The sequence below is a fragment of the Plectropomus leopardus genome, chromosome 10 (genome assembly GCF_008729295.1).
Source record: "Plectropomus leopardus isolate mb chromosome 10, YSFRI_Pleo_2.0, whole genome shotgun sequence".
In the NCBI taxonomy this organism is placed as follows: domain Eukaryota; kingdom Metazoa; phylum Chordata; class Actinopteri; order Perciformes; family Serranidae; genus Plectropomus; species Plectropomus leopardus.
Window position 1 is genome coordinate 16,938,297 of NC_056472.1, and position 26,967 is coordinate 16,965,263.

The window sequence follows — 26,967 nt, forward strand, 5'->3', positions numbered from 1 at the left end:
CAGTGACTGACTCAACAGTTGGATTTAATGGAAAATCACCAGCACCTGTTTGTCTGCATGTGTGTTGACAGGTGGGCTCTGAGGGGCTATCACAGGCTCAGTGGCTTCAATCTCATGAGACCACAGGAGTTTGAGAGGAAAATCTTCTTCCCAGTTCATTTTGTAACAGTGATGTACACTTTTATGATCATTACTGCAGTAAATTCAATATGTAATGGTATCCGATACACCAACATCCCAAAACAAGATGAAATAAACCTTTCCCCTATTAAAATGATAAAAATACTGTGCATGCTTTGGAACACACTTAAATCCACCGCCATTAATGATTCCAGATATTGTTGCACTGTAGCACTCAGAATAAACACGCATTTACCAGTGTGAACAGTGATTCATACTGAGCAAGTTGAAAGATAAGAATGCAACAAAAATGTATGTTTTTGCGATTATGAGTGACTTGAAGCAGTTTTGATTCATTCATCATCTTCATCATCTGAGCTCTCTGCCACACGACCTGCATGTTCAGTGTAGTCAAAGGCAGGAAACTTGATGGGGAGCTCACTCCACTTGGTGCATTTGCTGATCTTCTTTCCATTGTATGTCACCACAAAGTTTTTCACGTGGAGACAGGGGCAATCAATGCCTTTGTAAAGCATCATGGAACCCCATCCCTGCAAATCAGACATAAACACATGAAAAAGATAATAAACCTAACACACGTAGGTTTTTACAAGGAAGTGAGCAAAGGCTTGTTCAGTGACAAAATTAATGCCATCTGTGCCCCCAGCTGAAAAAAAATAAGTTGAGTGAAGAATAACCAGAAAATGAGTACATGTGGCAGTCATGGCCTTAAATAAAACAATATGGAATAATCTGGTGATCATTAAAACAATGGAAGCACATGTCCGTCAGTTTGATGAAAAAAAAAAGCCCGTTATGTCATTATGTAGAGAAACGTTATGTAGAGAAACGTTTTTGATTACTTTGTATTACAAAGTAATCAAAAACGTTTTGAAAATTACTTTGCGTTGCGAAATAATGACTCAGTATTTCAAAACAATGCTTTGGGATTTTTTTTTTTTTATAAAACTGAGAAAAAAGGCGGTAGGATTTAACAAGTATTCACTTCATACTTATGCTGTTTACTGCATATGTCCAATAGGCATTCTGATTTTGTTTTTCTTATTTTTAATTTTATTTATTTTCCTTTATTTTCTTTTATTTGGCATATTTGAAGTAAAGATCTAATTAACTCACGCTTTCTAAATAACTTAGTTAAGTGTTGATGACTAGTCTTATTTCCCACTTTTCTCTCATTGTGTTTCAAGGAGTACTTCACCCAAAAAATGACCATTTGTATATCAATTACTAACAACATGTTGCCTTGAATTTGTGAAGAAAACACTGTTTTTCCTGCATGCCTCCATGATGAACTGAGATTCCAAAAACAACAGCACAACTATATCAAAACATGAGTTTAGGAACTCACAATTCATGCAATAAAATCCAAGCCTCATCTGTCCATTCATATGCTCAGTACTTTAGAACACATGCATTTCACTAAATCCTTACTGTTTAAAACATGTCAGTACAAACAGTCTGATGCACGGCAGCTGAACTATGAGCAGCTGAGCTCATACGCATGCGTGTGTTAAGGCACGTTAAGGGTGTGCTACTTTTAAGCAGAAGTGTTTTATATTGTAACATTTTAGTGAAAATGCTTGAGTTTGGGAATTATAATGTATATAACTGATAAATAAGAGCTGGATTATACAGTAAGAGTTGTGAAAGTTTATAAATGGATGCTTTGATATAGTTTTGTCGCTGTTAAATGCGGTCCCCTAATGACTTCACTTCACGAAGACTGTTTGGCTTTTTTGATTCTCCGTTGCCCACGGAGAGATGTAGAAAAAAATAAAGTTTTCTTTACAATTAAAGTAACGTGATGAATAACTGACAAACAAATGGTTATTTTGCAGGTGAAGTGTGCTTTCAAGAAGAGAGCGGTACATCAATACAGAAACTAGTCCCTCTGAATGTTGCCATGATGCATGCAGCTTTATATTAGTGGACAGATATAAAAGTGGTAGCAAAACTCTTATCAAACCTTCAGCAAGAAAAAGCAAGTAAGTGTATTTACCAAAATGTCCAACTTCAAAACAGCCAACGTTATTATATACATTTACCTGCCCGCATTCTTTGCATGCTATGAGGTAATTGGTCTCATAGTCCAGAAGCCGCTCTTGAAGAGAAGGGTTTTCTCTCAGAATGAAAAGTTTACTGTGAAGAAAAGGGTCAATATTTGAGTTGCTTTTGGACACATTTGCTAATTGAAATCCTGGCACACAGTTTATACATCACAGAATAATGCAAAAATCAAATAAACTGTAATTTGTACCTGAACTGTGTCGTGACGTTGACTCTGTGCATTTTTTCGATGATCTGGATGTCCTCGCCGGTGCAGACATGTTTGTTGCAGCTTCTGCAGCTAAACTTCACTTCACCCTTCTCATCCTGCATTTTTTTCTGCTTCTTCTTTGTTATTCTCACCTTCTCCTCCATTATAGCCTGCATCTGAAACTCTAAGATCTGATGAAATAAAAAAAAACAAAAAAACATCACAGCAATTTTTTTTACATGGCAATGTTGGTTTCAGTTTAAGTGTTTTTTGAAGTGAACATACCCGTTTGTCATAGTCTGCTTGATCTAAGGCTCTGATTTTGTCAATGGCTTTGTTCATCATGTTAATGCGGTACTCATTGACACACTCCTTCTCAGCCACACCAGAGTTCTTCACATCGACCAGAGAGTAACTGCTGTCCTCAGCTCTTGCTCTGCCTCGGGCCTGCAAAAGGTAAAGACAGAGTCAATAAGCAACCACTTTTTACTTTTATTTTACTTTAATACAAATGTATCATGGTGCCTTTATTAGTGGACATAGAAGTGATAACTGTTTATACACGTCATTACACATTTAATGACTGACGTCACTGACCTGAATCATAGCGATCTCATTGGTCACAAGGCCGTATCGGATAACGAAATTGCACGCTGCTATATCCAAACCTTCCTCTGCCACTGTGGTAGCAATCAGCAAGTTGACTTTGCCCTTGTGAAACTTGTTCAGTACGTCCCTTTGCTCCGCCTGATTAACACAAATTTGTAACGAGAAGGTTAAGTATGAGTTGGATTTGAGGTGTTAGGATGCTTGAAGCAAATGTGCTGCAGTTTGTTGGATGAGCACTCACCGATGTCATAGGTTTAACAACACTCTGGTCTCCTCCTCCAATCACATGTGAGGCTTTCACGCCAATGTCAGCAAACTTGGGGTTTTCCTGAATCCACTGACTAAGAGCAATAGCGCTGCGACGTGTTTTGGTGAAAATGATCCCTCTGGCCTCCTCCCTGCTGCTGAACTCATAAAGAATTTTGCTTCTTAGTTTTGCCAGGCTGTCATTTTCATACTCTGAATGCTCTGCGAGCCTCTCCAGCTCCTTCTTGTTGTCTGCAAGAGTGATGACAATGAACTGCGGTCAACTTTTTGTAATATTTTAGAGGTTAAAGAAACAGTTCAACATTTTGAGCAAAGCATTAATTCACTTTCTTGTTAAGAAGATAGATACAATTCTAATGTCTGTCTGGTACATATACCACTACAGCTCATAGCCAGTAAGTTTAAAAGACTAGAAGAAAGGGGATGAAGCTGGTCAAATCTTCTTCCCATCACATCTAAAGCTTACCAAAACTGACATGTTATATCTTCTATTTTTGAAGTAACCCGTTCTTCTCACATGCCTCCACAGTGAACTAACAATCCGAAAACAGAGAAAATTCATGGTAAATGAAAGTCAGAGGGGGTTCACGTTTAACAGCAAAACTAAATGAAAACATTGATTGACAAACTCTCTCACAATGCATGCAATATAATCCAAGCTTCATTTATCCAGTCAACGCTCAGTGCTCAAATGTGAATTTTTTCCTAAAACTTTACGATTTGAAAAACGTTCACATTAACAGACACGAATGAGTAGCAAACCTGAACTGTTTATGTAAGTTAAAGTAGTATTTTAAAGTATTTTAAATATTAAGGGTTTTGCAAATGTGCATGTTCAGGAATTACTGAGCATACAACTGGTTAAATAAGGCTTATTATATTTCATGAGTTCTGTGAGTTTTTAAATGTATGTTTTTATCTGGTTTTGCTGTGATCCCCTATGGCCCTTTTCGGATTCTTCACTCACCGTGGAGGCATTTAAGACAAACAAAGTTTTCTTCAGTGAGTAACTGATATACAAATGATCATTTGGGCAATGAAGTTTGCCTGTAATCTGTACACACAAAAAAAAAAGAAAAAAAGACAAGTGTGGTTGCACAGGGGCCTCCTGAAATTAAGTAGTTATTACCGTTGCATTAGGCAATCGATGAAGAATTCAGGAAGTTACCCATGAAACCACAACTGGTTTTACAACTCTTTTTCCAGTCTTTATGCTTCGCTAAGCAACAACTATATTAACAGATGTGAGAGTGGTTTGGATCTTCTATCTAACTCTTGGTAAGAAAGCAAATAAGCTTTTTTGTCAAAATGTCAAACTACTGGGTTAAAATGCTACAACACATCTAAAGTATTGATATCAGGTCAATGGGGCTGTTTTCCAGCACTACAATACCTTTAAACAAATTGAAGAGGAATCTCTCAGTAGCTGTGATTTGTATGGTCTGCTCCCCGTCTGGTGTTTTCTTTTTCTTTATCTCCTCCTCGTGGTATTTGTTCAGGAAATTGAAAGCATCACGCATGCGAATGGTGTTGCAGAGATTCAGGCCCTCACTGTACTGTCGAAGGTGCTCTGCGCAAACCCGCACTTTCTGATCCTCCTCTGTTGCAGCTAAAATTGATTGAGGCAACTTTTTAGTTTCAAGACACCAGGTAATTTCTTTCAAAGCTGAAGCGGGATAAACTATCCCTGAAGATGAGCATAAAAATTGCTCTCACCTATTCGCTCTTTTTGAATAACCCACTGTTCATAATTCTGAGAGCCAAGGTCAGAAGTTGGGCTCAGCTCGGCATGAGCATGAATGGCATTCATGATGTTCTTGATTACATCACCAAAGGGATCCTGAAAAAGATACAAACATATTAAACGCTTAATGCCATTCCTTAGAGAGAAGGTAGCAAAAAGCAACCATGAGGCCATGTCTAGTTTTTGAGTAAATACCTCTTTTCTGTCTTCAACGATTTCAATGATTTTCCTTGGTTCCTTTTTGTATTCCCCTAGGCTCCCTGTCATGATTTTGGAAGCATCCAGGTTTGCACAAATCTATGAAAGAGACACACAGATTTATATGGTTGGAATTTATCAAAATCAGACATTTCCATCTCAGTGAAACACACTATTTCTACTAAATGTCTGCATGTCAGACACAGAGCTAAAGCCAAAAAGCTGTTTTTAATTTTGAGTTTTGTGGATGTAGGAAACTTTATGGCTGGTGTGTGTGTATGTGTGTGTGTGTGTGTGTGTGTGTGTGTGTGTGTGTGTGTGTGTGTGTGTGTGTGTGTATGTGTGTGTATGTGTGTGTGGAACATTGGAAACAGCTTGGCTGGATGAACAGGGAGAAACTGGGGCAGGGTTTACATGGAAACAAAAGACGAAAAAGTGAAACTGAAACAAAGAAAATTATGTTTATGGTGCGGTGAATTGGTGTGTACACAACTGAAGCAACCATTTAAAATATATCTAATCTAATCATTACTTTTTTAAAGCTTGACTTTTGTTAAGCGTATCCACAAAAGAGGGTAATTCATCTCTTCCGTGATTTTTAAAGCCGTAATCTCTAGTGAGGTTGATTTCCTGTTTTGCTGATCCTGTCGAGTGTATGAGCTTAAACTGGTTTGACTGGATGGAGACTGGCTGAACTGACATTTGCCATTATGACTGGCAAAATAACGCAGCCTATATCAGCAACCTGTGCTGATGGCCGATGGTGCTAAATCCAACTTGTATTGCATTATAATAAACAATATACCAATGTGATTCATTTCTGTACTTGTTTATAAACAGATTAACAGAGCCACAAGTCTCTGACAGGAGGTGGAGGCAACATGAATCAGATCAAGTTTCAGTAGAAGTGGGAGGGGCAGAGCTGCACATGCAGTGTTTTTTCACTTGAACGTTAAGGTGTTGGGGTGACGAGAGGAGACATGGCCAAGTTATTCTCTTATGAAAATTAAAACTGCACAAATATGGAAACATTCTGGATTTGAGAAGAGGCGTCCTAACTGGCTGCAAGCAGGCAGTAGCACTGTGTTTAGAGTTGCCTGGTGCACGCTTTGAAAGCACCAAAATGGACAGAGAGCGGCTAATTCTTGAAGCTGAATTAAGGAATTACCCACAAAATGCCTATCACTACAAAAAAACAACAACAACATGGTTAGCAGCTGTCCTGAGGTAGTTCACCGGGGAGCTGAAAGTTCAAGGTAAATTGTCAACACTAATAACAAGCTAGGTGACTTGCTGTTGACTATATTTATGTGAAACTCAAGTAAATATCACAATATAAAATGTATATGTTTTCTGTTTGAAAAAAGTAACTTCACAAACTTAAGGCTACTCGCCCATCTTTTAAGTGGGTATCCTCTCTAGTCTGATCCGCAGCAGCTGACAGCTATGTGTTTTTTTTACATGTGATGAGGTGCATATTTAATGTATTCAGTGTGGACAGAGAGCTCTGACGTTAAGTAATGCGATGTGATAATAGTTGAACGCTTGTTTGCTGTTAGGACAGGGTATCTTTATGTTCCACTCTGAAGCGGCTGCCTGAGCCATGTATGTAAGATTCAGTATACCGGTCCAATCTAGCTCTCAATATCAAACTGGTTTCAAACTCTTTACACTGGCTCAACCCTAATAGTGTCTGGTGCTTTTATAAAGTGGATTACAATAAATTGTCAAGTGTAGCTAATATGTGCTTTTGTCTACGTAGGTGTGGGCTGGAAGCTGAACATGATACTTACACGCAGTATGTGCTCCTCAGCTTTCACCAGTACCGTGGCTTTCCCGACCCCTGGTGAAGCAGTCAGGCCGAGGATCTGAGGGAGGTGCACGGCCTCCTTCTGCTCCTTCTTCAGCCTCCTGTTCTTGTGCTTCTGCTTAAGGTAGCGCATCATTATGTGGTTGTAGACTTCTCCTTTCTGAGTGTGGTGACACTCATCTATTACGATCAGTGTCAGATCTACATGAAGAGAAGACACCCAAACATATAAATTAATGTACTGTACAGTATGTGACCCAAAGCAGTCTTCAGTTTGTAAAAAAGTAACAGGAGAAAGGAAAAGTAAAGGAGAATTACAAAGAGTGGAATTTTTGAGTGTTTTTCTTTGGCAGAATATTGTTTAGTGAGATTACTGCTTCCTTTGTTAAAACAATTTACACTTCTGCATCTCTCACTGTAACATTATCATGGAGGGACTACAATTTTGTCAACCAAGCAGTGCTATTTATACGTCATTTATTTGTGTTTCTTAAATAAATAGAGGTGACTTTTTTCGCACAGATTATAACATCTTTCTGTATGAGAGATCCTCCCACACAAACCAGCACTTTTCTAGGAACCTGACGCAGCAGTTTAAGCCACACAATAACATATGCTGGAAAACTTCAAAAATAGCTTTTCTTATTTTTGCATTTTACACAAGTGTGAGTGAGTGAGGTGAATTTTAATCATTCACACGTACAAGTTTAACCAGAGTGATACAAATGTGTCCCCGGAGAGGAAAAAAAAAAGAGTATGGAGGAGTGGCAGCTTGATGTACTGTGGGTGATAGAAGCTCTCATGAGAATTTGATCAGCCACACACTGATGGCTTGAACAGACGTGTGGCCTGGAAGGCAGGGGATAGGGAAAAAAAAGAGAAAAAAAAGGACACGCTCTCAGGCATTTCAACAAACAGCATATGTTCCACTGAGGTGGCTATTCCACCTTGGACTGGTGAGTGCCAACAAGAGTGAACAGCAGAGCCGGAAGACTTTGACAAGATCCTGTCAGGTATCATCAGGGGAGATGTTATGAGTCCTCCGGGTGGCTTTCTATTCCAAAACCTGTCAGTGTCTGTGGTTTAAGCCTGGACAGATTTTTAACTCAAGGTTTTAGGAAGCCTTTTTTTATGTTGTTGTTGTTGTGACCTTATTTTAAATGCTGATTTGCTTTTGAGTGGTGATCAAATTCACTAAAAAGGAAAAGTTATATACATTCTTGTGTTGAATTCTATGAGTTTTTGTAAAAAATCATACCGCTCAAGTTCACTCCTTCATCCTCTCCTGTGTTAGACCTCTCCAAGTAATTCTCAAGGATCTGGGCTGTGCAAATGATGACATCATTTTTCTTCACGATCTCTGTGAAAGAGATTTTCAGCTGGCAGTCTCCGCTGACTCTCTCCACTTTATACGATTGCTTCAAATACGGCAAGAACTCTGCGGAATAATGCTGCTCAACGAGGGGAACCTGCAGAAAACCCGAGCACATTCACTTTTATGATGTTGATGCTACAAAGTCAGGAAGTTCAACAGAAATATACCTCGTTTTAACAAAAATGAAGAAATACCTGCATTGTTTGTATTACTACAGAGCTGTTGATGATTTGAGGGTATGTTTGTTTATGATCACAATTACTGCTGTTACAACTTTGTTGACTACATTAGTCGAGCCATGGTTTAGGAGATTTTTGTAACATGTTGTTAAAAGATCAGGATGAGACACGCCCTTTTTGTTTCAGAAACAGGATTAGGTAAGTTTTTGTTCTGTTCTGTTGAAATAATCACTATATTCAGTTGCAGTCACATGCAATCACTATTTCCCAAGCAGTTTTGAAACTTAACAGAGTAGTTTAGGGCTGGAAATCCTTTAATCCAAAAAGGAGTAAATGTGGTCTTCTGCAGCGCAGAGCAAATCACACACATGCCAGATAGTACCAAAGTGCAGGGAAATATCTAAAACCTATGGCATGTAATTTGTGGTGAGCTGACCCACATCTGCAAATTGACAGAAAGATAGAATGCTTTCTTCGGATTTTAGCAGGACAAAAGTAGGTCAACATAATAGTGCACAGGCATAAGTCAGGTATACTAGACTTGGGCTTTTGTACCTTATTCACCAGGACAACCACTTTCCCTGAACGCCCCTCAGCCCTCCTGTGGTCCAGATGGTTTTTGGTAATATAAACTGCAACTCTGGTTTTACCACTTCCTGTCGGGAGGCATATGATGATGTTTTCCCCCTCTAAGGCAGGTCTAGCGACAGCCATCTGATAATCTCGAAGAACAATTTCTTCTTTTCCTGGGCTTCTGGCTGCTGCTACCAGATCTGTAATGCAGAGCAGAGGATCAGATAAACAGAACTTACTGTCGGTGTCAGCAACCCACAATTACAGGCATGACCAGCAGGAAACGATTGTCCTTGTCATTGTTTGGGGTTTTGGTCCTGTGGTAGAGAGTTTTCTTAAAACTGCCATTAAAATGCAAAACATACTGTATGCATGTGCACTAAATTCATGGAATATGTTTTACATTTAAAACATTTACACTGAGCATTCAGACTAAACCTAGTATTGACTGAGTTACTTATGAGAACATGTTAAGTGAAAAGGGAAGGTAAAATAAGCTTGAGCTTCATCCTACACCTTATTGGTCTATATTCTTTGTTTTCCTTTTAATGTAATGCAATGCTTTTTCATAATGTATTCTTTATTATGTCCATTCCCTTTTGGAAAATTGTTAACAAGAACCTAAATAATTTACAACTATACTTTAACCCTACTTTCATTGTTAGTCCAATAACTGAACTCAATTTAACATCAATATGAGATTTTGACCATTTTTTCATTCTTCTTAAAATTAATTCTTGAGAGACAGCCATTCTCTTGTCTCAGCCTGATCCTCATTCAGGATCTGATCTTTATTTACCTGAAAGAATCTGCTCAAATGAATCAAAGTGATCAAATTAATGCCTCAACTGAGTACTTTATCTGTGCTCAAACTTGTCTCTCTCGAGAAACCTATGAGCACAGCAAAATAACTCCTGCTGATTTATTCTTTTTTCCTTATTTCTCCCAGGTGTAGTTAGGAAACAGGTAGGAATTAAGTCATCTCAAACAAGAAGATAATTTATTTCTTATAAGACAAAGAAATGACTATTGAGAGGCACTTTTGTACCATTTTTGCTTGATCTGTCATTGTTACCATAACAAAAACTATTAAAACACAAAGTCACATTGAAAGGATGATTTGGGGCAGTTTCTCTGCATGCTTACATCTGCTTGTATTGATCAATCATTTAGATTTTCTCACGCTGCTTGGATCATTTCATCACATGCCATTCTAATAATATTTTCCCATTCTCAAGGTCTACTGTGGCAGCATTGTGTTTTATTCCTGTTTGCAAGGACAGAAGAATTATTATGATCCATTTCAGTCAGACTTAAAGTCTCTGGCACGCTATGACTCATTTGTTCTGTCTAGGCAGGAGATAAAACATACATGAGTAAGACACTATGCACGATATTCATGTGCCCACACCCCCCGGCTACCTTCAACGCGAAGTTCCACATTTCCCCTACTTATGAGTTCAAACCCCCTGAAAGTTTTAATTTTCCCTCTCAGACGTGGTATGCCAGAGGTTAGGGTGCTGTTTCAAGCATCAACATGGAAGTACATACACATCTGTGCCGATGGAGAGATAGAGCTTTAACAACAAAAAGAAGTAAACAGAGTGGTCTGTTTGGCCCCCTGAATTTTACGAGCTGTTCCCACACGCTAAACTTATTAGAGCAGGAAAGTCAACAAACAGCTGCGTTTAATGATGTTACAATAAGAACAGAAGACCCACAGGCTTATTTTTCAGTCTGATTCAGTTTAGTCATGAAATTAATTTCTGAAGAACCACAAATAATTCTGCATGTACAACTTGTTTCTCAGTCTGGTCAAATCATTTTATGTTTAAACATTTCTATGTAAACTGCACTCTGGCCAGCCAGTCAGTTTTGTGGCATTATTCACATTAGTGAGCCAAACTGTACTGTAACCTAATATTAAGAAAATAAAGACACTTCCTCTGTTAATTCATATCATATAATTGTTTCCAGTGTCTCATTAGTCCTCGTGCCTCTCCTTATGTGCCACGTCTCTGCTCTGGGTTGATTATCCCGAGAGCAAATGTTTATTATGTGAATGCAATGTCAGAGAGACATGATGCAGTAGCTTTTGAAATAATCGAACAAAATGAGGCTGATATATTCCCCACTTTACACAACTTGAATTAAACTTTTTCTTTACGTTACTTTACAGAGTCAGCATGTGGTTTTCATTTGAAGCGCTGGCTCCGCTCTGTCCTCTCTGACCTCTATGTGGTTCATCATGGTACACACATGGATCATATTCTTTGATGTCGAGCAGGAAGAAATGTTCCACTTGCAACACGTTCCAAACGCACTCTGTCTTTATGTTACTATAGGGTGTATATCTGCACATCCAGCGGACATTCCTTCACTATGACTTGAGTTTGGTTTTCATGTGTGGTCTACTGGGACCAGAACCAGAACGGGTTTCTTAGATTACTTTGAATATGTGAACACTGACAGTATCAAGGGTGAGTGAAGGTGAATCAGTCCTACCTGGGCGTGTGGGCTCCAAGCTGTTTGCCCGTTGTCTGGGTTTAGGGCTCGCTCCTTCGTACAGGTCTAAAAAGATATAAAGAAAGCAAAAAGACATAAAGGAACAATATATAAAAATCACAGTCGAGAAAGGCTACAAATTGTGTTCACTGTGCTGGGAGTACCAGCAACCAGCAACTTTTGCACATAAAATTGAAAGTGATCTACATGGACAGACACTACTCAGGATAAGTGAGAAGGTACACCAACCCTTTGCTTTATGGGACCCCTTTTCTATCATTTAGTAAACTGACGACCACTGACTAAGAGGCATACTATATGGATATTTCATATTATATTCAATGCAGTACAATGACAGGACAGAACAATTAATAAACGACTGGATTAATTTTTAGCTTTTTATACAGCTCTTTGTATTATGTTTTTAAACAGCCATGCATACTTTATAAGCTTGTGTTTTCATGCACTGGTTCCCAAACTGGGGCTACCAGGCCCGACTAGGTGTCCCCAAAGCTTCACATGGTGTCGCAAGACCTTCTTGATTTTTTAAATTTTATTTTAAATTTAGATTTTTTTCAGCTTTTTTAGCTTTATTGAAAGACATGCAGCAACGGGCTGAGGTCAGACTCACAGGGGCTGCCTTGTACATGGGGTGCCCGCTCTACCAGATGAGCTGCTGTACTGGGCACCTCAGGCCTTCTTGACTTTAAGGGGTTTAAGAAGGGGTTTCTTTCTGTGCAGTATAGTAGATCAAATTGTTATTTTTAAATTATAGCTTATCTTTTAAGACAGAAACTGCTCTGGCAGGATAAGCTCATGGTTAGGGCCTGAACACAGGCTATATTTACAAAGCCGTCACTCTGATAAACGGCCTCGTTCTGCTTTAGAGTACAACTATACAGTTAAACAACCGAAGAACTGACAGAACAACAGATACATTTAAAGGAGAGGAAAACACTGAATTTGTCAAAAAGAAGCCTATTAAAAATGTATGACTGGTAAAAAAAGTACAAAGAATCATATGAAAAGTTCCTACAATTTTTGTAAATTTCATCTCCGTTGATAATCTAACTAATTTGCTCTTGAAATTGCTTGTTTACACTGCAGCCATTGTGCCCACGATTAGTTTAAATTAGTTTATCAGTTATCCTCTATTGTTATTGTTATGCATCAGTGGTATAAAAAAAAACTATAGTTTTTTTCAGGAGTATCTGCACTTACTTGAGGTTTTTTTTTTTTTTTTTTTTTTAAATTTGTCAACTTTCACTTTTCCCTCACTCCATTTATAGCCTTTGTTTTTATTCAAGTATGATGTATGCTCCATTTTTAAGGTGGGGGTATGTTAGGAGGAAATAAACTTGATAATTTGGAGAATTATGAAGTTTATTCCAAAAAAAATCAGTAAAGGTAAACACAAAAAGTACAACAAACGGAAATAATACACAAAAAAAAAAAAAAAGTAAATAAAATTAAAAAAAGTTATGTCTTGGACACAAAACTAAAACCTAACGAGAAAAAAGAAAGTAAGAAAACGCAACCATCACCGCGTGTAAAGCTGTCGACATAAATCACAAACACCTCCGCAAATCCCCACCCCCAGGACACCCCCCCCCATCCCCCCCGCCCCCCCACACCAACCACCCCCCCCGCCACCATTATCCACTCAAGACACCATCCCACCATCTACCCACCTCACACCAAACATCTACCCCCCCGCACGATCCTTCCCACCCTCTATCCCAGCACCCCAACCCCCGCCACACCCCCCTCCCCCCCCCCGCCTCCCATTCCCCGATACAAACCCACCTCCCCGCCCTCACTCCACCATGCCCACACTCCCCCACCCCCGCCCCAACGCCCACCCCTCCCTCCCCCCCGACTCCACCTCGCCCCCGCACCCCTCCCTCCTCCCCCCACCCCCCCCACACCCCCACCCCCACCTTCCCCCCCCCCCCCCCCCCCTCATCCCCCCTCCCCAACCCTCCCTCCCCCCTCACAACCCCACACCCCCCCCACCCCCCCCCCCATACCCCCCCATCCACCCCCCTCTGGCTCCCCCCCTCCAAGCCCCCCCCCCACGCCCCCCCACCCCCTCCCCCCCCCCCCGGATCCCCCCCCCCACCCCCCCCCCCCACCCCCCCCCCCCCCCCCCCCACCACCCCCCCCCCCTCCCCCCCCCCCCTCCCCCCCCCCCCCCCCACCCCCCCCCCCCCCCCCCCCCCCCCACCCCCCTCCCTCGTCACAACTCACCCCTACCGCCCACCCCCGCCCACCACCCCCACCCCCATCCCCCGCCCCCTCCGAACCCCCCTCCCCCCCCCCCCCCCCCCCCCCCCCCCCCCCCCCCCCCCCCCCCCGCCCCCCCCCCCCACCCCCCCCCCTCCCCCCCCCCCCCCCCCCCCCCCCCCCCCCGCCCCCCGCGCCCCCCCCCTCCCCACCCCCCCCCCCCCCCCTCCCCCCCTCCCACCTCCTCCCCCCTACCAACCCACCAATCCCTACGAAACCCCCTCCCCTCCCCACAGCATCCCCGGCCACGAACTGCATAAACGCGAACACCTCACCATAACCCCCCCCGCCGCCGCCCCACCCATCACACCCAAACCCCGTCGCTGGACCCCCCAGCCAAAGACCCCCCGCCGCCACAACCCCCTGACTGCCTTGACCTCCCCCCGACCCCCTCATCCTCAGCCCCCCGAGTAACCACACCTTATTGTCCCAATCAACACAGTAAGTATAATCACACAACTTATGTCTCTGACCAAGCTTGAAACACTGCCGCCCAATGTGCCCCCGCATCTGAAACCCATCACTTATACAGCCGTTACTCCACAATTTGTACATAGATACTTCCACAGAGGACTCCCCACCACCCACAGTCGTTTTAAACCCTTCGAAACATCACTACCAAGTGTGTGTAATAAATATTTATTTAAAATGAACCAATAGGTCCACTTAAAAACTGAAACAGCAAACCACGGAAACAGGAGTGGAGCCCGTGAACTTCTGCGATGTATCGTGAGAGGTCAAGCTGGATGGTTTTCAACATTTCTTGATGTTCTGCGCAAGACTGAACACAAGGACCTGTTGACCGAGCTGACTGGAGGTTACATATAATGTACACACACACACACACACACATATATTTATTTTTTTCACTGATTGTCGAGCAGAGATGTTCTGTAAGACCTGCTCCATCCTGAGGTCCCTCAGTTATGCTGATCTCCATTGGGCTATCAGGGCTTTCAGCTGCTGCTGGAGCATCACTTCCTGCAAGTTCATCTTTTAGGGAAGGAAGACTGTCATCTGAGTCAAAAAAAGAGAAATAAATAAATAAATCACACTTTAGCAGTATTTATGGTTGATAACCAACTTTTTTTTCTATGCCACAAGACTGATTAATGACATTTCCTGTAATAGGTGTGTCTAGTCACCTTTCATCTCACAGTCAGTGCATCCTCCAGTCAGCTCGTTCAACAGGTCCTTGTGTTCAGTCTTGCGCAGAACATCAAGAAATGTTGAAAACCATCCAGCTTGACCTCTCACGATACATCGCAGAAGTTCACGGGCTCCATTCCTGTTTCCGTGGTTTGCTGTTTCAGTTTTAACCTACAGCATGGGCGTAGTAAAAATATGTGGAATATGCAATCAGAGTAAAGTACAGTGCTCTACAAAAAGTGCATTTGTCTGCCATCTAGCGGTCAATGGCTGCAAACACATCTACTAGAACTAAGGATTTCAAGAACTTAAAAAATACACACATTGAAGCTGTTTTCATACGTGTTGACCATTTGTACCATACATTTACGGTAAATGCATTGTTTCAGACATTCATTGCTCTCTTGGATCATAGCTGGTCAATTCCAAATAATGAAAACATAATCAGTGGATGTGACAGCTCACTTTTGCAACAGTGTACTCACAATCTCAGAGTCATCCTCGGTGAGCAGGCCTTTAGAGAAACAGTCGAGGCGCACTTCCTCAGTATTCATATCCAGAAGACTCGGGGAAAGTAACTGAACAAGTCTAACATTGTAATCATTCTCTGCCTCCTCTTCAGGTCTGGGGGGATTGACCTCCATGTATTCCGCAGCAGCTGCACATCCTGACTGTATCAACGCGTCAACAAATGCCCTGAACCAGCCAGGCTGGTGTGGCTTTTTAATGACGGCGGAAATAAGATGCTCTGTGGCCAATGAATTACCTAGAGTCCTCGCCTTTTGTCTGATCTGCTCCTTTTGATCTTTTTCGATAAAATGCACATAATCCAGAACCCGCTCCACAACAATATACTGTCGCAGCCTCGGTCTGTAGCATTCAATCAGACGCACATTCACTTCATCGTCCTCTGAAGCCATCGCGACTCACTGAACGCTGATCACAGTATACCGTGTAGTCTGGCTCCAGCGCAGATACAAACAACTGGCAAAACAAAAAATGATGATTCACTGTAGCAAGGAAACCGAAACTGTTTCACTTTCATTTCTTCCAAACTGAATGAATGAATTTGTCTGGTCGCTAGATGTCAGTATTTGGACATGATATGCAGGTCTTTACAACTGACTATAACATATACAGCTGTACATTGACGCAATTACTATAGCCTACATTAGTACAAATTCGAGGTACTTGTACTGCACTTGGGCATTCCCTTATATGTAACTTCATACTTCTACTCCACTACATCTCAGAGGTAAAAAATGTAAGTTTTACTGCACTACATTTGTCTGACAGCTTAAAATGTTTTCACATTATTTTTTTTTAAGTAATTTTTTTTAGTTTTTAATAGTTTTTTTTAAAACCCCTTCTATCGAGTGAAAACAGTTTTTAAATTATTGTATTTTTCTTATGGACTCTTCTTAAGTTGAATAAACTATTTAAAACCATAAGCTTATTCCAAGACTTGAGATGTGCTATCTTTTCTTTTTTTTTTGTAATAAGCTTACTGGATTTTTGGTAGGCTATAGGACTCCACTGAGAATCCTATTGTTGAAGCACAACCCCTTTATCTGAATACAGTATTTAAAACCCACGTTGGATATGTTGGAAAATGCATAGTGTTGAGGTTACTTTTTAAATATACTAGTTACCCTGTTAAAAGTGGAACATTTAATGTAACTATTTTAATTACATCACTAAAGTGATGTAATTTTTTACATATGATTACTTTTCTAACATGCATTTCAAAAACTTTCAAAATTATGTTGAAAAATGTACAAATAGCCTTTGCCAAAGAAAGGGAAAAGGCATTTCTGCACAGCAAAAAAAAAAAAAAAAAAAAAAGCAATGCAACAGAATGACTGTTTCATTCTGCATATAAAACTTTTAGCCTGCTGAAAAATTTAAAATAAAATTTAACCCCTTTAGTCCCCAACATGCATTGTCACAAAACTGCAAACAGGACTACTTAACCATTAAGATTAGATTATTTTTTTAGGGATACGTGGTTCTCATAGGACAGCGATGCTTCAAACATATGATAATCTTACAGAATGACGCATTGGTGAAGATTGTAAACTGCCCAACATTTTTTAAACGTGTTGGAATAAGCGCAACCTTACACATCTACAACAGTAAAATGCAGCATACACAATAATGCAGCAGTAATGTTAATCTAAAAGTAAAGTATATATTAACAAAACAAACTATTTACGTGTTATTTGTATTTTAAGTTATTATTAGATCAGTATTAAATTCAAAACTGAGCAGGGTTTAAGATCCAAAATCTGTCTCAAGGACAAAGGAAATGTAGCAAAAACCACCCATTAAAGGCCACTTTTTGATAATAAAAATGGGTCCTGTGCAGTATCTTAGCTGTTCCTTGGACTGCACTCTTCTGGACTGAGATTTCAGATGTCGTTCCTGGAATCTGCTGAAGCCACTGTCCCAGTTTGGGGGTGAGGTGTATTATGCTCTGTTTGCTTATCTTGAGGTCAGAGGTCTAGGAATGATTACGTCTCGGAGTCAGATGAGTAAAATATTGATACTAGGCTTACATGACATGGACTGTGGCCCTTGGGAGTCATTTTTGTGATTAAAATACAATAGGTGAGGAATGTTTACTGATGAATGTATAGATGCTTGTACCTATATAAGAGATATGCATGAGTTGTAAGAGAGAGATTCACATTGGTCCCGAATCTTCTCCCAGGTAGACCATGGTGCCTGGTGGATGCTGAACTTTGTTGTAATAAATTAATTCTTATGCAACCAAGTCGGTGTCAGCGGCGGTTCCTTCATCAACTACACATCATTACTACTTAAGAAACAACGACAGGGGTTTATGCTCCGATCACCACTAGCAACACTGCTGCCTTCACCTTCTACACCTCCTCTTTCAGCCCTTGGTATTTCTCAAGCTTCCTTCTTACTGATGCTGCTATTGCTCGGGACTGCTACATCTATCACTACTGCCTTCTTCTGTTGTTTATCGACCACAATGATGTCTGGTTGGTTAGCCATCACCAGTCAGTCAGTCTGGATATGGAAGTCCCACAGAATCTTAGCGATGTTATTCACCACGACCTTTGGAGGTGTCTTACGTTTGGAGCCTGGACTTCTAGCCCTTACTCCGCACAGATGTTCATGTAAACAATGCCAGCCACTTGGTTTTGGCGCTCCATGTATGCTGTGCCTGCCTGCATCTTACACCCTGTTTTTATGTACTGGACTGTCTCAGGAGCATCTTTGCACAGCCTGCACCTAGGGTCCTGCCTGGTGTGGTAGACCCGGCCTGTTTGGCTCTTGTGCTGAATGCCTGTTCTTGTGCTGCTGTCCTTCAGACCAGCCTTTTTACAATGCCATTGGCAGGATTTGTCCATGTCGGCGGTACAAGCCATGCAGGGGCTTTTCCTTTCATGACAGCTCCTGCTCCTCCTCCTCCTCCTCATCATCATCATCATCATCATCATCACCATCATCATCATCATTGGGGCTTCTGCTGCCTGAGACACTCACTTAGCAAATCTTCCCTTTGGGCCATCTTTCTGATGTACTCCTGGATTTTAGCTGTCATTCTGGACAGTGGCTCTGACGCTCACTAGCCCTCGGCCCCCCTCCTTCCACTGAGTGTATAGTCTCAGGGTGCTGGACTTGGAGTGAAACACACCATGTCTTGTGAGGAGTTGTCTTGATATCAGGAACCCCAATCTCTTCCTTTGGCCAGGTTATTATGCCAGTGGGGTATCTGATGGCTGACAGTGCGTTTGTGTTGATGGACTTGCCTCACTCTGTGTAGATATTTGGTTGTGGCTGACTTCCTTGCGTTGGTTCCCATGGTTCCCATTTACCTGCAGGATTCCAAGGTATCTGTAACTGTCCCGTACACCCCCTGTTAACTTCTGGTAGTTCAATCCTTCAGTTGTAACCATCTTTCTTCTTAGATATCATGCATCCACACTTATCTAGCCCGAATGACATCCTGATGTCGTTGTTGTAGATCCTGATGATGTGGATGATTGAGTCAATGTCATGCTCACTCTTAGCGTACAGCTTGATGTCATCCATGTAGAGGAGGTGGCTGATGGTTGCTCCACTTGGGAACCAGTATCCATAGCCACTCTTATTGATGATCTGGCTGAGGGGGTCAAGACTTGTGCAGAACAACAGCAGGGACAGAGCATCTCCTTGGTATATCCTGCACTTGATAGTAACTTGTGCAATTGGCTTTGAATTGGCCTCTAGGGTTGTCCTCCACAATCCCACTGAGTTCTTGCTGAGGGCTCTCGGTGTCTTGTTAATGTCGTACAGTTCCAAACATTCCAGGATCCCAGGATCCATGTATGTGGCGTTGAGTCAAAGGCTTCCTATAGTCAATCCAGGTGACTGACTGACTGCTCTGTCAACCAGCAGTTGGTGTGTCTGTATATATATATGTGTGTGTGTGTGTGTGTGTGTGTGTGTGTGTGTGTGTGTATGAGAAATCCAGTGACGCTAGTATAAGTGTGTTTTCATTTATTGCTCCCACAGCTTCAAAACAAATATATGTACTACTGTTTTGCTAAAGAGTTTCCAATATAATTTACTCGGTTAAAAAAAATACTTTTTTTTTTTTTTTTTTTACATCTTACAATGTGATGTTTTTGTCTTCTAACAATTGTCTAACAACATTTTAACTTTAATGTACATTGCCAACAAAAACAGTACAGGTAAACGATATGCTTCGTCGATGTTATGGTTAGTCCTACATAAAGATGCTGACTTAGCATTTGGATTGGTTGTATAGGCACAAGACCCTCTCTGAGGCCTGTTTATGCGCAAGTACTAACTTTCCATGTGTCCCCCTCCCTCCCGTTCTTGCCCAACAGAGTGCATCCTAAAAAAAGACAAATATGCTGACATCATTTTATATTGTCATGTGCTACTTTGGGCTCATAAGCAGTGCAAAACAGTAAATATATAAATAGAAAACACATGCACTGCCATGTAGAAATACCTACATCATACTTGTTTGTCAGAGGCCTAGCTCTAAGAAAACAACAGAAAACTCTTAAATCTGCATGTTAGGATATCTGCCCAGACAAGCATGTATGATGTGTTCTGTTGGCTTAACGTTGTACAGTAGGTGCACATCAGTGACCGCAGTAATAATGCACATTGTTTAAAGAAGAAAACTACAGTATACATGATACTGTAATGTATTTTGCAGTGCAATTTTCCATAACCCCTGAGTCACACATCAGAGAAGACAGGCATACAACTAAGGATAACAAAAACTGTTCTCACACCTTTGTGATAATGCTGAATTACACGAACAGCTGCAGAAAAAAGTTTGTATAGTCTGTTCCTATGCAGGCCTTCTGAGTGGTAGAGTCTGTATGTGTATGCACACAAGCTTTAGAGTCTAATGGGCTCTAACAGGACTCACCAAGTTCATCAGAGACCACTGAGGGTGTTCATGTGGCCAGTATTCCCATGGAGGAAATTCACTGTCAGTGCCTCAGAATCAGATGCCATGTCAGGATTTCAGCAACCGGAGGAAAAAATGGCATTATTTTCTTGTCCTGACGAAGTCCTCTCCTCCCGCTTTAGCTGTAGTACATGTATGATGGCAATGAGGAAATAATAGTGCAGGGCCCTAGCTTTGGCTCACATTATTGCTTTCAAGTCTGAGGTTGCACTTGCAAACTGCCCAGACTCCCTGGTGACAGAGATGGGACGCCTCCAACTGGCATTTGCAATCTTGAGTCATGGTCTCCATCTTTACTTACCTTTTTACACCGAATACAATATTGTGTTGATACACAGACTACAAGAATTGATTTTTTTAAAATATATAAATGACTAACATTGAAAATACAGTTTATACATTTGATAGCCAACTAGAATAATAAAATCAACTGCTTTTGTCAGTCTACAATATAATTTTGCTGCACTAAAAATGATTCAAGTGAGAAACTTAATCTTTTAAATGCTATCTTAATAGAGATGTTGGTATTTTTTTTTACCTTTGGGGACATAATTTAGTTGAAAAAGGTAATAAAGCACAACATATCGGACTATATGTTATCGCAATACTCAGACTATCACAAAATGTTCAAGATCACAATAAAATGTATAGTAACAAAAGTATGGTGATAATATGGTATGACCCCTTTACTGACTGGACTACAGGAAGCTGAGTCATCAATTGCAATGCCCTGCCTCTTTTGGGGCACTTTGGCAGTGAGTGGTACAGTAGCTGCTCTCTGACGACACTCAGCTTCTTCTTCTCATTGCAGCCATGAGGTCAACAGCTGTTGAGTAAAATTTCTGTCCAAAGAAAAGATCACTGTGAACTATGGGGAGGGCAATCGATGGACAGGAACTCTCCAGGAAGTGTTTGTTCTGGAGCCCCAAATCTCTGTAATGTACAGTGGAGGGATCTTTGTGTGGTCCTTTACTGCCGCTCTTCGTTGCTTTCTGCACAGAAGTAATGAAGTTATTGAGGACTGAAAAGGCAGAAGAAGTTGAGACTTTCTGTGCGCAGCTGCTGTAACCCTAACCTTCTGCAGGACCGGGAAGGACTTTGAATGTCTATCTTTGGATCTTGACACGTTCAGCACCTACAGAGATGTCGAGGAGCAGTTGGCTTGAGTCATACAGTGCATGCTTCCTTGTTTCCTGGTAATGGAAGTGAAGCCTGGATACAATGCACTGATGCCTGGAGTGCTGGGCACTGTTAACCACTTAGTGTTAAATACGTAGGAGACAGCTCCTCTTGCTTTGCAAAAAAATGACGGAGGCAGGGATACATCTCTCTGATGATCAAGGTTGTCACAGTGTCCATGAACAGAGCTCATGAAACCTGATGAGTTCACACAGCCCAGCCCAGAGTGACCAGTTGTGTGTTGGGAACGATGAGTGGTGCAGAGTCCATTAGAGCCCATTAGAGTACAAAACCTGGGTGAAGCAGAGAGCAGATAGGTATTGTAGCAACAGTTTGATCACAATCAGGTGGAGCTCTTCAAGCAGCATCTCTGCTGATCAATATGACCTTTGTTAGGAAGCTGTAGACTTAGTAAATGGGGAAGTGCTGTCCTCCTACAGGGACACTCTGTGTGGTTGACAGGTTTCATCCTGATTGGTTAGCCTCTACATGCACATTTAGAGTAGGTGCGATGATGCTTAACAAGAAAGTTTAGATTTTTTGAAGTGTATTATATAGAGTAGACGTCAGTCGGCACACCCCCCGTTTGGAGAAGCAGGCTGGAGTCCAACATGGAAGCTAAGCAAAAAAAGTCAGATCCAAAAATTCATTATAAGTTTGCTACATTGAGAGTATTTTCACTGCTTTACCTTTCCGTCAGACAGCCCGTTACAGTTTGGAAGATATTAACTATTGTATTGTGATGGTGTCTTGTAATCCCATGTGGAATGGGACAGGCATCACACAGAAATAAAAACTAACTAACTAACTAACAAACTATTAACAGCCTCAGTTCTCCATCTATGCTCTAATTAAAGCCACCAGACTCCACTGACAAAAACAGTGATTTTAGCTTGCTGAACACAGCAGCTGCTGGTCTACCGCTGCCTTGACCAATTAGTTAAATTATGTTATTGTGTGACTTAAGTGAATACCAACAAACCCTTTTTAAATGCCACAAAGCCAAATCACAAAATAACAAAAAAAAAACCTGACTGATCGAGGCAGAAGCAGACACCTCCTGTGTGCAGCAATGTTAAATCAGTTTTTCGCGATAAAGTCTGACTCTGAAGAGAGCCTTGGATTGGAAATCACTTTCTGATGGTAAGACAAAGCAGTGCAAACATTCTTAATATAGCATGCACTTAAACTGATTTTTTTGGTGTGACATTTTTTAGGTGCCTATAATACATTTTGTTGCTGACTCCTCCACAGCCGTACATTGTTTAGCTTCCATGTTGGACTCCAGCCTGCTTCTCAAAACTGGGAACATGCTGACTGACCACTACTGTTTGTACTATACTTTCTATGGATAACTACCCCCGTACAACCTCACTTCAAAAAAATCTGAACTATACCTTTAAAGTGTCCATCAGAGGGCTTCTGTGTTATAGAACTACTGTTACAATATGTAACCATTATTATTACACTGATAACTGCAGAAAACTGATAAACACACTGTTAACTGCAGCAAACAGTATTTTATCCACATGCATAATAAAATTAAACCAACTTACTACTATTGCCAAGCCATTGCAAATGAACTATACAGATCTCTGTGTCAGCATGCTAATAAAAACCCGCTACTTAAAAAGTAATTACAGCATTACAACCCAGATATTAGAACACCGTGCTGCTAAAAAGTTTATGGCCCTGGAAACTCTTGGTCTGAGACAGGTCTGTGGAGTCCAGTGGTATTGAGGTTGGAGTCAGAAGGGGCTGGGGAGGAAGAGGAGGAGGTGGCGGAAGAGGTCTCAGTTGGAAGAAGAATCAGTGAAGACTGTTGATGCCCTGTGATCTGTTGTTGCTGCTGTTGTGGCTCTGTATGTCTTTGTACAAGCAATGCTGTAAGGCTGCCCTCGAGAGGCGCATTCACGTTGGCCAAGCTCGACAGAGAGTCTTTGGATTCCTGAATGGCCCTCTCCCGTTTGTGGTTGGGGCCCTAAGAGGAAGAGTGGCAGAATATAAAACTTGGATGCCCTCACTGAAGTTAAAATAAAGCCTCTGTATTTTTCACCCTGGGCCCTATTTTCTCATGTTTTTGTGTCTTAAAGTGACTAATGGAGACAACAATTTTTGAAATTGGCTTAGTATTGAGTGAGAATGCTGTAGCCAGCAGCAGTGGAGAAGGCTGCAATGTTGTCACTTTGGGCTATTGTGTACCATCATTTTGCAGCCACTTGAAGTGCTTGTTTTTGCATCTGACAGGCTCAGATTGTTATCATAATGTCTGACAACATTATGGAAACAATCCTTAAAGAGGACAACCTTTTTGTTAAAGAGTAAGACACTTTTTGTATAACCAGAAACAGCCTTGGAGTTGGTATTGCCCAAAATACTGATCAATGTTTAAATAAAAAATAATTTTAGTGTTTAGTGTGAACATACTTTCACATTTAATTGTGTAAATTAAGAGCTTATTTAAACCAAATCAGAGTTGAATGTTGTTGGAACAGTAAAGAGATAACCAATGAGGTCACTCTGATGTTGACCTTTGACCTTCAACCACCAGATTCTAATCAGTTCATTCTTGAGTCCAAGCAGATGTTTGTGCCAAATTTGAGGAACCTTCAAGGCCATCTTCAGATATTGTGTTCGCAAAAATTAGACGGATGCAAGGTCCCAGTGAACATAAAAGTCTAATCAGCTCATCGTTGAGTCCAAGTGAATGTTTGTGCTAAATTTCAAGAAAGTCCCTCAAAGCCTTCTTGAGATATAACATTAACAAGAATGGGCCGTACATACATACTGACGGCCGGACAACCCCAAAATAATGCCTCTGGCCAGAGGAATGGAGGAATGAAATTGATCTTACTCTTTAAACAAAAATGTTGGGATCCTTTCCATATTGTTGTCAGACATCATAATAACATTCTTGATCTGTCAGTGGCAACAACAAACACTACTGGTGGTCATAAATTGATGTTGTGCACATGCCCTGAGTGGGTTCATTGCAGCCTGGTAAAAGCTGCTGGCTGCAGCTGTCTTGCTTAATAGCAGAGCAATTTAAAAGATTATTGATCCTATTAGTCACTTAGACACAAAAACAAAAAACCTGTATTTACTCTAAAATCAAAGGTCTATTCATGCAACATTTTGTTAAAAAAGTTAAAGTTCTAAAAATGAATTGGATGATAGTTGTCGAATATGAGGATATCGAATACAAAACAAAGTGATTAGTCATATTAAAAAAACTGAGTACAAACTTGTGTTTATACAATTAAGTCCAGTAGTATTGAAGACAAAATACATAAAACCTTACTACTTGTTTAGCTTGTATTGACTCCCATATTGGGGAGGCTTTTTCATGGTGTCAGACTGTGGCTCTGAATTCTTTCCTGTGAATGTTCAGCAAACACTGTGGCAGATGAACCAATCAATCAAAACAGGTTTCAGCAAAGCAATATGAAACAGTAGGAGCTTTTCAGATTATCTGCCTCATTGTCTGCTTGAATGCCACTTATGACTTGATGAGAGTGTGATTTGTGATTGTAAAAGCCAGCTGATGCACCATGTCAGTGCTCTGCCAGAAAAGAAAATGTGATATTTCATGAACATAAGTAGAGAAATAACTTATTGTGTAGGGAAAAAAACAGTCTCTACCTCCTAAAACTTTCTTACTTGAGTTCCTGTATGGCTGAAAAAATGGCTTGCAGTCAGAGCAACTGGCTGAACCTTCACAGCAGGTCTGTGATAGTCTGGGCTGGCAGTCACAGTGCTGTAGGCTGGAGGTCCCAGTGTTGGTTGTCTCTGTAGCAGCTGTAGGATGGTCTGAATATCTGTCATAAGCTGCGTCTCCAGCCTAACAAAGACAGACAAAAGGAGATTAATACACACCTCTGAGAAGTCTTGATAATGTACTGGCTGAAAACACACCCAGTAGTATCTCTTTTAGCACTAGATGGAGCTTGTGCTCCTCAGTGGATAAAAAAAGCAATGGTAAAGGCATGGAAACACATTCTGCCAGAGTAGTAGACGAAAGACGCTGCTCATGCTTGGAGTGATAATGAGCTTTCTGTGGGAGGTGTGAATCCAGCGTTTACTGTGGAAATGACTGCATCACACTCATTTGGGCAATCTAATTATGAGTAGATATCATCCAAGATCTATATTTAGGCTGTCAGGCAATTTTGGGTAATGCTGAATAACCTTTTAATTACCTGTATTTCTTCTAATATCCACAAATATTGTCAAATGTTATGCCCCTTGTTTGCTGCTCTATTGTGAAGAGGCAGCATTGGTTTACCAGGTAATGACCAACGAGGGATAAAGTAAAAGCAGCCACACAGTAGACATTTTTTACAGGTGCAACAAAATGAATTTTTCTAGGCTATTTATATGTGTTTGCTGAAGAGAATGCTACATCAACATTTTTTTTTCTCTGTCATGTCCTCTCAGACGAGTCGAAGCCACAAAAAACAAAATGACAGAGAAGTGCTGCTCATCCTGCAGCCAGCTAGCATTAGGGGAAAAACAAGGTCAGGTAGAGTGCAGTGGATAAAATGTCTTATTTGTGCTAAATAAAATAAGCCAACCCGGTATTTCCAGGACCCTGATGCTGTCCCTCGTTCTCTGTAATAATTCCAGCTAAAAATACCACCTGCTGTTCATTTGTGTCTATTTCAGGTGGCCTGCTGGCTGCAGGTGTGTTGTTAAAACTATGGCCAATGTGCTTCTCCGCTGCAGAAAATAATGAGACTGTATTGACTCTAGAAAGGTAGCTTATTTGCATATCTATTGTTTAAATTACAGTGAGTTTAGCCAGAGAGTGGCTTTTATTCCATGATGATTCAGGAACACTTTGTTCTCAGTCATCAGTTTTAGATTCTCATTACTACTCTGCAAAATGTTGCACCAATCCATTCTCACGTTTAATATGTTCCGGTTCTGCTGCGGTACATCCCGCTTCCAGTAGATCCAGCCGCCCACTCTGAGTCCGACAACAGCTTCTGTCGGCGAGTTGCCTTCCTCCACCTACTCATGTACATTGGCAATTGAACTACACGTTGCCAGTGATTGCAGAGGAAGTGTGGCTTACTTTTAGGAGTGTGGGAGGTGACAACTTTAAAAAATAAAGCACTTCATAATCATTAAGTCACAAACTGAAAATGTAGTGGTGGGATAATTAATCGGAAAAATTTATAAATGTAATTGTATTTCTTCTGAATACGTCCAAACCCCATAAA

General features: G+C 41.1%; 2 protein-coding genes across 2 annotated transcripts in view; both read right to left on the reverse strand.

Annotated features, from left to right (window-relative positions):
- Nucleotides 1–3: 3 nt before the first annotated feature.
- On the reverse strand, nucleotides 4–16,088 carry ifih1 (interferon induced with helicase C domain 1). Its single transcript, XM_042494536.1, has 16 exons — nucleotides 15,579–16,088; nucleotides 15,090–15,264; nucleotides 14,845–14,961; nucleotides 11,659–11,724; nucleotides 9,136–9,353; nucleotides 8,285–8,495; nucleotides 7,010–7,227; nucleotides 5,214–5,315; nucleotides 4,991–5,114; nucleotides 4,668–4,883; nucleotides 3,249–3,505; nucleotides 2,996–3,145; nucleotides 2,684–2,845; nucleotides 2,399–2,589; nucleotides 2,187–2,280; nucleotides 4–671 (listed from the first exon to the last, which is right to left on the reverse strand). The coding sequence occupies exons 1-16, from the start codon at nucleotides 16,011–16,013 to the stop codon at nucleotides 474–476; spliced, it is 2,934 nt and encodes a 977-aa protein (XP_042350470.1). The 5' UTR covers nucleotides 16,014–16,088; the 3' UTR covers nucleotides 4–473.
- A 7,331-nt stretch (nucleotides 16,089–23,419) lies between these two features.
- Nucleotides 23,420–26,967, reverse strand: part of LOC121949066 (potassium voltage-gated channel subfamily H member 7-like) — a 51,726-nt gene continuing 48,178 nt past the window's right edge. The window contains exons 15-16 of the mRNA XM_042494662.1: nucleotides 25,403–25,583; nucleotides 23,420–23,723 (exon numbers count right to left, since the gene is read on the reverse strand). Of these exons, the coding sequence (XP_042350596.1) occupies nucleotides 23,427–23,723; nucleotides 25,403–25,583 (478 nt within the window). The 3' untranslated portion in view covers nucleotides 23,420–23,426. The remainder of the gene's footprint in view (nucleotides 23,724–25,402; nucleotides 25,584–26,967) is intronic.